The 15,003-nt window shown below is 47.2% G+C and overlaps 1 protein-coding gene across 1 annotated transcript; it reads right to left on the reverse strand.

Annotated features, from left to right (window-relative positions):
- Positions 1-928: 928 nt before the first annotated feature.
- Positions 929-15,003, reverse strand: LOC115263613 (uncharacterized; the record flags this gene model as incomplete). The annotated part of the gene is given in 5 exon segments (XM_062857304.1): positions 929-1,377; positions 1,440-2,921; positions 2,977-3,191; positions 10,931-12,826; positions 12,883-15,003. Coding segments are annotated over 5 exon segments (6,071 nt in total), but the record flags the coding sequence as incomplete, so codon positions are not given.

Below are 15,003 nucleotides of genomic sequence, written 5' to 3' on the forward strand. Positions count from 1 at the left end.
TTTAGCCATTTTTATGAAACTGTTTTAAACCATTTCAGAAGCACCTTAAAAAGTTCTTCTAGGATTTCCTTTAGGGAATGTCTCTTGAAGTTACTACACAAGTTTCTACAAGAGTTTTTTTTTTTAAATAAGTCCAAACTTTTGGAGAAACTTTTTGGAGCACTCCTTTTGGAAGAACTTAAGAGGAGTGCTTCAAGAAGTTTCCCCAAAAAATTTCTCTACAGAGTTTTGAATCATGATGCAAATTTTCACCTCACGAGTGCTCATCAAAACTTATCGTTTGTATTTTATTCGCTTGCGATTGAACTGTGCACTGCCAATCGATGATCAGAAGCAAAGAGGTGGCAAAACTAGCTTGATGTAATTACCATACGATTTTGAGCACATGTGACAGTGCTGCCACTCGCGCGCCCGAACAGCCTAACCTCACCGAATAGGTAGGTTGTAGAGGCTCTCGATGCTCGACACGCACACAGATGCAACATTCGCATAGCGGGCCCCACACGAGCATCAATACTTCATCAATATCGGTACTTTTTGTCGGAATTCTTGTAAAACTTATGGTTTTCCCAATGTATTTTTGAAAAATATTTCGATTAAACTGAAGGTTTGATGAAAATTTCGACAAAAAAGATCGATATTGATGAAGTATTGATGCTCGTGTGGGGTCCACTTATCGCATACTATGTCAAAAAAAAGCGCCCCCAGGCTCCCCTAGGCGACATCAATATATTGATGGTTTAAAAAAACACATCAATATATTGATGCCGTGTGATGGGACTTCAATATGTTGATGCAAATATTGAGGGAAATCAGAAAAGTTTGATTTCGCGTTGGACTTCCTCGATGAACACTCGATGAACAAGGTTATGGACCCACAGACTCTTCCAACAAAACAAATCAATGGAAACAACTATCAAAATTCCTTATAAAACTGGCTATACTTTCAACAATAACAACTATTCATACAATCGAACAAATATTGTACAACATCAAACATAACACCTAAATATTCAAGTCTCACTCCTCATCATCACAGTCCACCTGGACCGCCAGTCCGCAATCGCCTTGCGTCTTGGCACGCAACATGATCAGTTCGTTCTGCTCGGTCGAGATCGCCAGGTAGTGCAGCTTGCAGCGGATCATCAACGGCTGCGGTAGCGAAACTTCGGCCATGGCCCTGGCCGGACCCGTCAGTTTAAAGTTGCTGAGCCGCACGAAACCCTGCATCCCCCGGTAGATGTAGATCTGGACGGTTTGCCGTGCCTCCAGGAAGGCGAGGATAGTTTCGTCCCGGAGTTCCAGGGCGGTCAGATGGGACGGGCGGTGACAGGGGAGAACCTGGTAGAGCTTACCCGTTTGGATGTCGGTGTAGATCTGGAAAAAGGTTTAAAGATTTAGATTGTTCGACTAGAACTCTTGGGATACAGTGATCTTACCTTGATCGCGTCTTGATCTCCTTGGACGACGGTGTGGACCACGGTGGACACCGCCACCAGATGGCGCTTCTTGTTGTGTGGACCTGCGTGGAACGCCACCACATCGCCTTTGGATCTTTCGGGGAAGTGCTGATTGTCGGCGATCATAATTCCTCCGTGTGGAATATCCCGGGCGATCGGAGTCTCCGTGGGCAGTTGGTCTTCGCTTACCGGAGGTTCCGGTATGTCAACTGCTTCCGGCTCAACAACGATCACTGTATCGTTGCCGAAGTGGTTGTATTCTTCTTGTGGAGATAGGTTCTCGGGGTGGATGATATCACTGACCTCCGCTGATTCTGCCGTGGAATTCAGCAACTTTTCAGAGTACGTCTTTTTCATACGATCGTGCATCGATTGTGACGAGAATAGCGCCATTTCAAGGCCACTGTTTACGGTTGGGCCTTCATCAACAGTCTTGTTTACATTCGACAGCAACACAAGCAGCTTACTGTCACTCAAGGCCAATCCAAGTCCAACTCTACTGGGGATAAACTCGTAACCTAGGGCACTCTTCGGAAGCCTCCACTGTTCCAAGGTGCTTCCATCAACGCTGTACTCCACCACGACATCTGGCGACAGCACATAGAAACTTGTGGACTTTGCCGGATCAGCAGCTACGGATTGCATCGACGCGGTGTCAATCGTATTCCACACCAGCTGCAGTTGAACTCCCGTGAACAACCATACGCTGAGACCCGAGACTTCACATTGCGTGATCTCGCTGATTGATCGCGTCACCAAGAAAATCACTTCCTCGCCATTGACCACGTGATTCCATTCCTCGACCAACCCAGTGTAGTATTTAAAAATCGGTACAAACGCCTTCCCAGTTGGATCCCACTGATAGAAATGACTTTCACATCCCATGTTCACCCCCAGGAAGTGGTACCCCAAGTGATCGAAGAAGTGGAACGACACGATCGGTAAATGCTCGTTGATCACCTGCCGCTGCACGAAGTACTTGAAGAAGTACATCCGACTCTGCGATTTGTCCACCAACTGTTTGGTGTTGGAGCAGAACGATCGCATCTCCGACTGGTAGTCTTGCAACTGATCCTCCACGTTCTTCTTGGCGGCCTTCATCCGCTGGACGACGTCCATGATATCGACTCCGTTGATATTACCGTTGCCTTCCACGTCGCCGTTGAACCTAACATTCCGAGCGGAAATTTTCGCTTCGATGGTTTGGTGATCGCGACCCTTGCTCCACAGGCTGTTCTCGTACCAGCGGTCAAAGTCCACGCCGGAGATCATATCCTCCGTCTCCAGACGATCGACGATCAGATGCCGGAAGGAGATGGGTGACTCGATCACCATTTCGGGCCCGATGGCGACCGGGGGTCCGAAAGGTTTCCCATTCAGAACCGGCGGGAGGGTGAGCGATTGAAGGACGCGGATCGTGTGGAAGACCGTCGGAAGCCGGACTCGCTGGTTGCCGTAGGTCTGGAAATAGAAGAGCGTTAGCTGAAGCGGTGAGGTTTGGGAAGAGGATCCTCACCATAAGGGTGTTCTTGCGCTCGTACGGTAGCGTAACTCCGTTGACGTAGCCGCCGACCTCCATCGGTTGGGTGATTGTCATCTCGTGGATGAACAGGGTGGTCTCGATCGTCTGATCGGTGTTCAGCGTGATCAAGTTGTTCATCGGTTGTCCGTTCAGGTAGTCCACGCGGAGGTGATCCGTGCGGAAGGCTCCCGGTGAGAAGAGGGTTTTTGCTGGAATTGGAAGGAGAATGTCATACTAATTCGTATTCTAACATCTGGGACTCCAACACATGCTGAATTTGAACTACGGTTCTTCATATCTACAGCAGCAGCATCTACCTATCTCTCTGTCACTTAAAGAAGTGAATTGTACCATTACCGACTCGTAGAACGAAACCTTAAGTTCTTCTAAGTATTCCTAGAAAAGACCTTTAGGTCTACAAAAGTAAATGATCATTTATCTGTAGCATACAAATGCCATACAAGCTCATAGAACAAAAAGATAGCGGGTATTGAGCTCTACCGATGCTCAGGACCCCCAATAATTCATGGCCCTCACATCTAGATGATTGATCACTAACGATGCCTGTTACTCTGAAGTAATATCGTCCAGACGGTTCATACATACATGGCTTAGAACCACAGTAGAACTCAAATCATACTTCAGATCAAATCCTCATTAAATATCAAGTAGACCTAAAGGCCTGCGCTCCCGGGAGCTCTTGCATAACTCAGAATATCCGTCTATTACTGGTTATACCTGTAGATCTGAAGGCCTGTACTTCCGCGAGTTTTTGGATGCCCCGGAATATCCGTCTTCATTCAGAACAGCTCTATTGGTATCATGAGCATATGTCGCTAACATAAAATACCCTTTGATCACCGGACATACCTCTACATTTGAAATCATGTATTCCTGGGAGTTCTTGGATAACTCTTGGAGCTTAAGCCATCGGATCTGGACGCATAACATGTGACTTCTTACTGTACTATGAGTAAGGTTAACGCAAACATAGGCTCATTCATCTATGTTTATTCTAACTATGAGTTCAATGAACATCTAAGAGTATCCTAGAACTCCCTGGCGTATAGCGCATCGGATCTACAAGCATATTCAACGATCTATTTAAGCATTATTAACGAAATTGACGATTTACACAGCCTCTTGCTTGTTAAGTGGTGAGTTCAATGTATGTTTCCGGATTTCCATGAACTCCCTTGAGTGTAGGCCATCAGATCTACAAACGTTACTAGTTGTATCTGAGGGCTTTATGATTAACGTTGACACTCACATAGCCTCAGATAGCCAGGCCTGGATTAAGGATTGTGGGGGCCTGGGGCCAGAGTGCTACGATTTATAAAGCGATGACTTCAATTACACTTGGAGAGTCTCTAAGATTTCCCTTTAGTATAGGTCATCGAATCTACAAGCGTAATCAATTGGATACCCTTCTGAAATCACTGAAACGCTTTGAATGCTTTCTAAACCCCTCTTAAACGTCTTGAAACACACATGATTGCTTGGGAAGCCCCAAAAAACACGAGAGCCCCTCAGGAACCCCTTAAAACGTCTTGAAATGCTTCTGAAACACCACGAAAGGCAATGATGCCTTCAAAACTCCCAGGAGTTCCTCTGAAACTTCCTGAAGCTCACCCAAAAGCACCCCCCCCCCACCCCCCAGAAACACCTCCGAAGCTTATCTGAAAGCACAAAACCCCCGGTAACTCTTCTGAAAGCCCATGAAGCCTACTGAAATCTCCTTCAAACGAACTAATGTGCTTTGAAAACGCTTCGACATCCCTTCTGGATTTCTCTTGAAGCTATCCTGAAAGCTTCTGAACTTTCAAGTGATGTCTTCAACTATTCTGAGTCTCCAAGATCTCCCTTGAGTGAAGGTAATCGAATCTACAAGCGTAATCAATTGGATAGGTCCTGAAGCCCTTGTGAAACCCCCTGACACGACTTGAAATGCTTTTGAAATGCTTCTGAAACACCTCTCAATCTCACACGGAAGGCAGTGAAGCCTCCAGAACTCCCGGAATTTCCTCTGAAACCTCCTGAAACGTCTCTGAAACCCCCTGAAACCTTCCTGAAGCTTGCCCAAAAGTCTGTAAATCCCCCACGGGAACTCATTAAAAAACCGCCAGAACGCCCTAAAATACATTGAATCCACCATGGAACTCCCTTTGAGTTCACCTGGAAGCCTGTAAACTTCATTGGAAATAGCTTCTGATATCCCCCTCCCCTTCTCCGCTGAAACCCTCGGAAACTCCTCTGAAAGCTCTTGCAGCCTCCTGAAATCTCCTTCAAACGACTTGATGTGCCTTGAAACCGCTTCGAAACCCCTTCTGGATCAAGTGATGACTTCAATTACTCTTTGAGTAATTCAAGATCTACCTTGAGTAATGGTCATGATATCTACAAGCGTAATCAATTGAATAGACCCTTAAGCCCTTCTGAAATCCCCTGAAACGCCCTAAAACGCATTTAAACCCCCCACGAAACGTTTTGTGGCACACCCGAATGCCTGAGAAGCCCCAAAACTACCTGGGGCCTCCTTAAATTACCTGAAACGCATTGAAAGGCGTCGAAAACGCCTCTGAAACTCATTTGAGGCTCACATGAAAACCAGTGAAAATCCCTGGGAGCCCCTCTGGAACCTCCTGAAACTCCCTAAAACGTCTCTAAAACTCTTTGTAAACTTCCTGAAACTCGCTCAAAAGCTTGTGAATACCCCATAACAGCTCACGGGACCCCATCCAAACTCCCCGCAACGTCCTGAAACAGATCTCGAGTTCACCTGGAAGCCTATAAACCCCCCACCCCAAACAATCTCTCACACTAACAACCACCCCCCCCCCCCTCCCCCTCTCGAACACCCCCATCAAGGTCACTAGAAACGCCTTGAAACGCTGCTGAAACTCCTTTAAACACACCTGAATGCCTTTGAAGCCCCAAAAACCCTGGAAACCCCGATAAATGCCTTGAAATGCTTTGGAATTCCACTGAAGCTTACTTGAAAGGAAACGAAGCTTCCAAAACCCTCGGGAGTCTCTCTGAAACCTCATGGAAAGCCCTGAAACCCCTTGAAGCACACCTGGGTGCCTGTGAAGCCCTAAAGAACCTGGGGACTCCTTCTGGAACCCTGTCAAATGCCTTGAAAAGCATTTAAATGCTTGTTAAACTCCTCCGCAGCTCACACGATAGGCAAAGGCCTCCAAACCCTCCGGGAGTTCTTCTGAAACCTCCTGAAACCCCCTGAAGCCATAAAAACCTAGAAATCCATCCAAAACCCGCCAGAACGCCCTCAAACGCATTGAAATTCCAGTAGAACTTTCCTTGGTTCTCCTCGAAACCGGCAAAATCCATCAAAATTCCTCTGAAACCCCTCAGAAACACCTCTGAAGCTCATCTGGAAGTCTGCAGAACCCCCTGAATCCCCCGGAAACTCCACTGAAACCTCTGGAAGCCTTATGAAAACCCCTTTTAACCTTGATGCAGCTTAATGCCGCACTAGACCCCTTTCAAATCTCTCTTGAAGCTCTCCTGTAAGTTTCTGATCACTTGAAACCTGCCTATGAAGCTTCCTGAAACAACACGAAACGCCTTGAAACGCCCCGAAAACTACCCTAAAGCTAGCTTTAAAGCCTGTGAACCCTCCTTAAAAATCTCTGGAGCTCCATTGGTACCCCCTGAGGCGTCCTGAAGTCCTTTTGAATCCGCTTCAAAACCCCCAGGATCTCTCTCAAAGTTTTCCTGAAAGCCTCTGGACCACTTGATACCTACGAAACCGTAATAAAACGTTTCGAAACCTTTAAAAAAGCCCCGTAAAATGATCCAGAACCGTCTTGGCAAGTTTCTGCAAACTTCATGAATCCCCGCCACTCCCTCTGGAACTTACCTGACAGCCTATGAAATCCCTCTTAAACTCCTGGGATCTTTCTGAAATCACCATTAGCCTTTTTAAATCACTTCAATCTTGAAAGCACTTTAAATTCGTCCCTGAAAGCCTCTGAACCCCTTAAAATCTACGAAAACGTGCTGACCTATTTCGAAGCCCTTGGAATTACTCCTGAAAGCCTCTGAAACCCTCCTTTAACCCCATCCCATCCCCCACCAAGAGTTTATCTAAGAGCCTGTGAAGTCCTCTAAAGCCCCGGAAAGCCTCCATACACCCCCTGAAATGTCTTAAAACTCCCTGGAACCACTTTAGGTCTCCACTAAAATGCCTTGAAAATTTTCTGTAAGTCCTCTGAATACCCTCCTGAAATTCTCAGGAAACGCCTCTGAAACTCTCCTGAAGGTCTGTGAAGCTCTCCCAAAACTCCCGGGAACTCCTTTGAAAAACCCTGAAGTGTCCTGAAGCACCCTTGAACTGCTTCGAAACCACTCTAAAACCCCAAGGATCTCTACCGAAGTTTTCCTGAAAGCCTCTGAGCCCTTTTGAAATCTACGAAAACGCAAAAAAAAAGTTTTAGAATCCATTAGAAACACTGTGAAACGCACTAGAAACGTCTTGAAACGTCTCTTGAAGTTTCTGAAACACCACCACCACTCTTGGAGTTTACCGTAAACCCTGTGAAGTCCCTTTGAAGCTCGCGGGAATCTTCTGAAATCGCCTTCTCAAATTTCCTTATAATGCCTTCAATGCGCTTTTACCTCCTCCCTGGATCTCTCCTGAAAGCATCTAATTTACTTGAAATTCTATGAAAACGACATGAAAAATTTTGAAGCTCTTGACCCCTTTAAACGCCTCTGAACCCCTTCTGCAAGACTACCCCACCAGGAGTTAACCTGAAAGCATGTAAAGACCCCTAAAGCCCTGGGAAGCATCCTCAAATTTCCATTAAAATTCCATCAACGTTTCCTTAACCCCCTTGAAACTCCCTGAAACCCTCCGGAGACCTCCAATGAACCCCCTTGAAACAGCTTTGTAAGCCCACTGGAATACCCCCTCAAGTTCCCATGAAAGTCTCTGAAGCCCTTGGGAACTCCATGAAACCACCACTATAATGCTTCAAAACGCCTTGAAACGCCTCTGAAACTCACCCGCAAACCTGTGAAACCATCCTAAAACTTTCGGGAGCTCCTTTTAAAACCCCTAAAGCGTCCTGAAGTTCCCTTGAAACGCCTTAAAACCGCTCTTAAACCCCAAGAATTTCTTCTGACGCTTTCCTGAAAGCCTTTGAACCCTTTAAAATGCTATAAAACGTTTTGAAACCGTTTAGAAACCCCGTGAAATGTCCCAGAAACGTCTCTTTAACCTTCTGATACATCACCACCGCCCCTGGAGTTTATCTGAAAGCCTGTGATGTCCCTCTGAAGCTCTCGGGAATTTTCTGAAATCACCTCCTCAAATCTCCTTGAAATGCCTTGAAAGCGCTTTGAATTCCTCCCTGAATTTCACCTGATAGCCTCTAAATCCCTTGAAACCTACGAAAACGCTATGAAACATGTCGAAGCCCTTGACCTCTTGAAACGCCTCTGAAAGCTTTCTGCAAGGCTTCCCCACCAGGAGTATACTTAAAAGCCTGTAAAGGCCCCTAAAACCCTGAGAAGCATCCTCATATCTCCATTAATATGCCTTCAACGTTTCTTTAACTCCCTTGAAACTCCCTGAAACCCTCCGGAGACCTCCACTGAAATACATTTAAACAGCTTTGTTAGAAACCCCCTGAAATTATCATGAAAGTCTCTAAAGCCCCTTGAAACTCCATGAGACTACCACTGCAATGCTTTAACAACGCTTCTGAAACTCATCCGCAAACCTGTGAAGCTCTCGTAAAACTCCCGGGAGTTCTTTTTAAAATCCCGAAGTCATCTTGAAATGCCTTGAAACTGCTCTAAAACCCCAAGGATCTCTCTTGAAGGTTTCCTGAAAGCCTATGAACTCCTTGGAAACTACGAAAACGCCATGAAACCCTTTAGAAACCCCGTGAAATGCCCCAGAAACGTCTTGAAACGTCTATTAAACATTCTGAAACCCCGCAACCACTCGTGGAGTTTTAATGCCTGTAAAGTCTATCTAAAGCTCTCAGAAACCTTCTGATATTCACCTGGAATCTCTTTAACATGCCTTGAAAGCGCTTTAAAACTCCTCCCTGGATCTCTCCTGAAAGCCTACAAACCTCTAAAAACCTTGCCATTTGCCCCCTGAATCGCCTCTGAAACCCTCCTGCAACACTTCCATACCAAACACCAGGAGTTTACTTGAAAGCCTGTAAAGTTCCCTATAACCCTGGAAATCTGCATTGAAAGTTTCCTTAACCTTCCGGAAACCTTCACTGAACCGCCTTTCAACAGCTTTATAAGCCATCTATTTGGAAACCCCCCTGAAGTTTTCACGAAAGTGTCTCAAGCCCATTGAATCTCCATAAGACTACCACTGAAATGCTTCAAAACGCTTTGAAAAGCCTCTGGATCTCACCGGAAAGCCTATGCATCCCTCCTAAAACTCTCGGGAACTCCTTTAAAACCCCCTAAAGCGACAAGAAGTCCCCTTGAAACATCTTGAAACCGCTCTAAAACCCCAAGGATCTCCTAAAGGTTCCCTGAAAGCCTCTGAACCCCTTGAAATCTACAAAAGCGTCATAAAACGTTTTGGAACCCTTTAAACCCCCGTAAAATGCCCCAGGAAGGTCTTGACACGTCTCTTAAACCTTCTAAAACCCCGCCACCACCCCTGGAGTTTACTATAAAGCTTGTGAAGTCCCTCTGAAGCTCTCGAGAATCTTCTGAAATCACCTGAAGCCTCCTGATATCTCTTAAAAACGACTTGGAAGCGCTTTTAACTCCTCCCCGGAACCCTCCTAGAGGCCTCGGAATCCCTTGAAACCTACGGATGCCCTGATACACTTTGAAACCCTTTTAAAACCTCTGAAGCGCCTCTTTAACCCTTCTGTATCACTACACCTTTGCCCACCAGGAGTTTAATTGAAAGCGTGTGAAGTCCCCTAAAACCCTGAGAAGCCTCCTGTTTCTAAAATCTCCCTGACATATCCTGGAAAGCCCCTTGAAATCCCAAAGCTGCTCGGTCCCCTTTGAGATAATAAAGTGATACCATTTTGATAATTGATCATTTTAGTTGGTTGAGATACGACGAGATAGATTGTTACCCACGTTTCGGTCCGTATGGGACCTTTTTCAAGGGTTCAAGGAAACCTTGACCGATTGAATCATTGAAAAATGTCCCATATGGACCGAAACGTCGGTAAAAATCAAAAACTAGTGTTTTCGATTCCCCAAAAAAGGCTGCAACGGCAATATTCTGAAGCATAATCAATTTATGCAAAACAGTTATGTGTGCACTCCCTAGTCATTACCTAAATTCTGTACCTGAACTGTAGATCATAACTTTAAAGCACCAGAATATTTTGGATGACCTGGAATATTTCGCCGCGATTCTTCTCTATAGAGATGAAAAACTATTACTGATTATGAACCAAAACTTCACGCTTCTAATTAGGGCTAAAAATCCTGTGTTACGAACTTCCGGACACTTTGGATAACCTAGGATATCCAAAAAGTATCTAACAAAATTTAACAACCTTGCAGAGGTTTCAATAGGGATCTCCAAGTAGCCTAGTGGTTACGGTTATGGGTCGCCAATCCGGAGACGGCGGATTCAACTCTCGCTCTGGTCGAGACAGTTTCCTCGATTCCCTGGGCATAGTGTATCGTTGTACTTGCCACACAATGTACAAATTCATGCAATGGCAGGCAAAGAAAGCCCTTCAATTAATAATTGGGAAGTGCTCAAAGAACACTAAGTTGAAGAGAGGCAGGCCACGTTCCAGTGGGAACGTAGAGCCACAAAGAAGAAAAAGAAGCAGAAGCAGAAGGTTTCAAGAAGCCTGATGTTTCGGGTAACTAACTGCTGTTACGGCAGTAGAATTGAAGTTTTGAAGTCTCGTTCAAACAGTCCAGATCAGTATATGTGCATGCAATACGAACCTTTACGTCAACTTACCGTAGATCTCTGCATCCCGGTTGATCATAACGCCGGTGCTCATCCAAACGTCCGGATTGCATCCAACCAAGTTCGCCGCAATCATATCGCCCTTGATCGCCAACCGATCCGCGTAGACCGGTTCGGCGAACACGATCCGATCCGCTTCGATCTCCACCGGGCGTTGGTCGTTGATCCGTACGATGTCCTGCTGGATGGTGGAAATGTCCATCTCATTGAGGTACGTGGCCGAGAAGCCCCGATCGAAGAAGACCTCGTTCCTGAACAGCAACGGCTTGGTGAAGTTGTAGTCTTGGGCCTTGCGGATGATCGACGCCAGGTGGGCGTCTACGTTCGGGATTTGATTCATCATTCCTGCGATGCGAAGCGATCCGATATGGGCACCGTACAGGTAGAGATCACCTTTGATCGTGTGGACGTCTTTGGCTTCGTCGTAGCCGTACGAGGTCAGGAGGTTCTGGATGGGCTCTTGGTTTAAATGGTTTTCGATGTGTAGGTGTTCCACGAAGATATCTCCCTGAATCTCCACATCGCCTTGCAGGTAGATCGTGTCGTTTCGCAACGCCAATTCGCTCATGTGGATGTTGTTGATGCTCTCGGTATTGGCGTTCCCCTCGACCACCAAACCGTTTATGAATACGGTCGTACCATGGAACTCCGCAACTCCGGACGATTTCCGAACCACGTCTTCCAAAAAGTCCCCGAGATCGGCATTGTTGATCTGTCCTCGTATTGTCAAATTTCCTTCAACCTGTATAGGATCGAGGAACCGAAACGTTCCAGGTATCCTGTTCGGGCGGTTCAACCAGATGACCTGCTTGACTAAAGCATCGAAGTTCACGTCATTCAGCATGTTGACCTGCAGATCACCTCCCACGTAGAGATTCTCAATAGGAATACTGCCCTGCAGTAGATGAGTCTTGAAATTGTCCACGCGATCGAAACTCTCCTTCAAACCGCGGATGTCTCGTCCATTCACGTGAGCCGTCGCTATTTGACTTCCCACGACCAGTTTGTTCACGTAGAACGGTGCAGTGACCTGCTGAGGTCTTGACAAGCTGAATCGGAGGCTGTCGAATGTTGGCAAGTGCACCAAGTTGATCATCTTCGAAGGCCCGCTCAAGCTCGACCCCGTCAACTTCATGTGATTTACGTGCAAATGACTCAAGCTGATTTGTCCCGAGAGCACCAGTTCCTCCTGTTCCGTATCCTTGTACTCGCTCCTGGCTTTCGAGTTCAGTGTTTTCATGATCTTCAACTCATTCGCTTCCACGTCCGGATACAGAGCGTTCTCCCGGTTCTTAAAGATCAACGAAGTCTCCGTGTACTGATCGCCGAACAACTTCACCGAGCTTACATCCAAGGCCGTCGCGTTCAGTCCATCAAACAGCCCGTCCAGCTTCAAATCGTGGATGAACACATTTCCATTGATCTCCCGTACGCTCAACTCCTGCTTGGTGCTTCGCGTCACAAACTGATCCAGCTTGAACTCGTTGACCATGCCGGAGCCGATGGTAACCTTATCACCGAATTCCACCGAAGCGATCCGCTTGGCCGCCTCGATCGTCACCGTGTGCTCCGAGTCGTAGACCACATCCGATAGGACAGCGTCCACATCCATGCCGTTGAGTTTGCCCTCCACGACCACTGGCCCGTCGACAAAGAGCTGCTTGAAGTGGCAGGCGGCCTTGACCAATGGGGTTTGAAGTAGTGACGGGTTATCGAGGAATTCGTCCAAATGTTTTCCGCGGATGGCTCCCTTCACTTCCAGACGCTCGGTTACGTGAAGTTCTCCGAAGGTTACGTCGCCGGGGATGTGCTGATCATCGTGTAAGGTCACAATGTCCAGCAGGTCAACCCCGTTGATTTTACGTTCAATGTCCAGGGCGTCAATATCTGGAATTAAGAGAGGGATTGGTGTATGCACTGGAAAAATATCTGAAAAGACTTACTTGTAAAGTTCACAAACCGCTTGTACCCGGTTACGATCGACTCTATGGGGCTGTTGGACAGCAAATAGTCCATCGGGAAGGCCAGTCCATTCAGATGGTAAACCGTCACGTTGTCGTTCTCTAGTATCAAGCTTCCATTGATCCTCACTTCAGCAAGTCGATTCGGTCGATTCTTCAGCACAATTCGATGGATAATATCGCTCCACGGTACTCCGTTGACGCTGTGCACGTACAAGTTGCCGTCCAGTTGTAGCTTTTCCGTAACTAAAACATCCGTCATGTCATCGCTAGCTTGTCTGAACCGGGCATCCAACTCTTCCAGATCCAGCTTTACACCGTTGATCGTCTCCTGAACCATCACGTCTTCCAGTACTTCGACCGAATCAAACTTCAATCCATCCCACCGACGATTCTTACAGTTGAAATACACCGTAGATTCGCTCAAATCTACCCCATTCACCGTACCTCCTTTCGGCAAGATCACATTTTGTGCCACAACCACATTATCCACGATCAGCGCATTGGCAAGCTCGATCTTCTCGCCCGTGTTGAACACCAGATCACTCGCCGGGATTCCGTTCACAGTTTCAAAATTCAAGTGGCGTACTTTTAGATCTTTCACCCGAAGCTCTTTAACACTATCATCGCCGGTTTGTCGAAGCACCCGAAGAAGCGGTGGATCCTCCTCCAGTTGCCGAACGTATAGATCATCCGTGACCAAAGCTCCTCCGACCTCCACTCTACCCTGAACGTACAACGGCTGGTCCAAATCAAGCGAAAAGCTGTCGTTGTGTCGTCGAACCGTGTAGTTCAGTTGTTGTTCTAGTTGACTCAGTAGCGCCGCCTCCGCTTCGATCTCTTGCGCGATCGCCGGTACGTTGACCGCCGTGTCACGATGTGACCAAATCTTGCTTCCAACCACGATCGTACCATTCGGCCAATTGAAGTGCGAATCCTGAATGACCAGGTCCGCTTGGATCGTTCCCAGAGAACAATTCTGCAGCGTCAACAGTGGAACATCGTACAACTGATCCGCTTCGGCGATCGCCGCGAAGCCTTCGCTGATCACCTCGTCCTGGTAGTGGACGATCTTGGTGAATGCATCGATCGTGTCCTGCATCTCCTGAGTCTTCTGCCGAATTGGATGCTCCGCTGATAGCAGTTCTATGTGTAGATTGAACAGAGTGGAATGAGTCTGGTACCGGGGAACGATCATCGAAACCTTCTTGCCGCGAAGGATGATCGCGGACCCGACGATGCCGGTAGGTCGGTACAAATCCAGCATGCATGAAACTTCGTTGTCCATCAGTTCGTCTTCCACGTAGCATGGGATATTACTTCGGAGATCGAAGGACTCGCCGTTCCACACAAAGACGTCCAACCTCTGGAGATCGTGCGTCGAGAAAAGCATCTTGTGCTGAACCAGCAGGATCAGATCATCACGGTAGGTCGGAGTCGGAATTTCGTAGTACGCTTCAACAGTCTCCATAGCTTCCATTGGGATACGCTGGGACGTAAACACACCATTTGCGTAACGTACGATCTGTGGTGATCGTCCTCCGATCGCTATATACGCGTACCTGCCAACCTGGAAAGCACCTACCGTTTGGACCATCTCCGACGTGTAGTTCGCGATCAAATTGAACCTTCCGCGGTATTTCTCCCCGGCTTCCAGCGTGTAGATCATGGCCGTATCGTTCTGCGGAAACGTCACCAGAAACTCCCTTCCGACCCTCACCAATCCAACTTTGCTACAAGGGAAAGCAAGATCCAACCTCTGCAGCAGCCAAAACTGCTGTCGTTCAAAGTTGAACTCGTACAATGTTGCCGAAACGGACTTGTGCTTGTTCGGATGCGTCCCCACCAGCAAGATCATGTGGATATCCCGGTATTTGAACCCCTTGATCAACGTCGTCATCTTGTACAGTGGCCATCGCCACTCCTCCGTCAGCTCAAAGTTCGTATCGGGCCTCATCGTGTACCATATCAGCTGCAGCTCGGTCGCCACGATCAAGCAGCTGATCGGGGACTCCGCCACCGAGTCCCAGACCGTGATGATCTCGAAAGCCGTCGGAGCCGTCTCCATCAAGACCTCCTGTTGCAGCTTATACTCGCCAAAGT

The sequence above is a fragment of the Aedes albopictus genome, chromosome 3, assembly GCF_035046485.1.
Source record: "Aedes albopictus strain Foshan chromosome 3, AalbF5, whole genome shotgun sequence".
Classification (NCBI taxonomy): domain Eukaryota; kingdom Metazoa; phylum Arthropoda; class Insecta; order Diptera; family Culicidae; genus Aedes; species Aedes albopictus.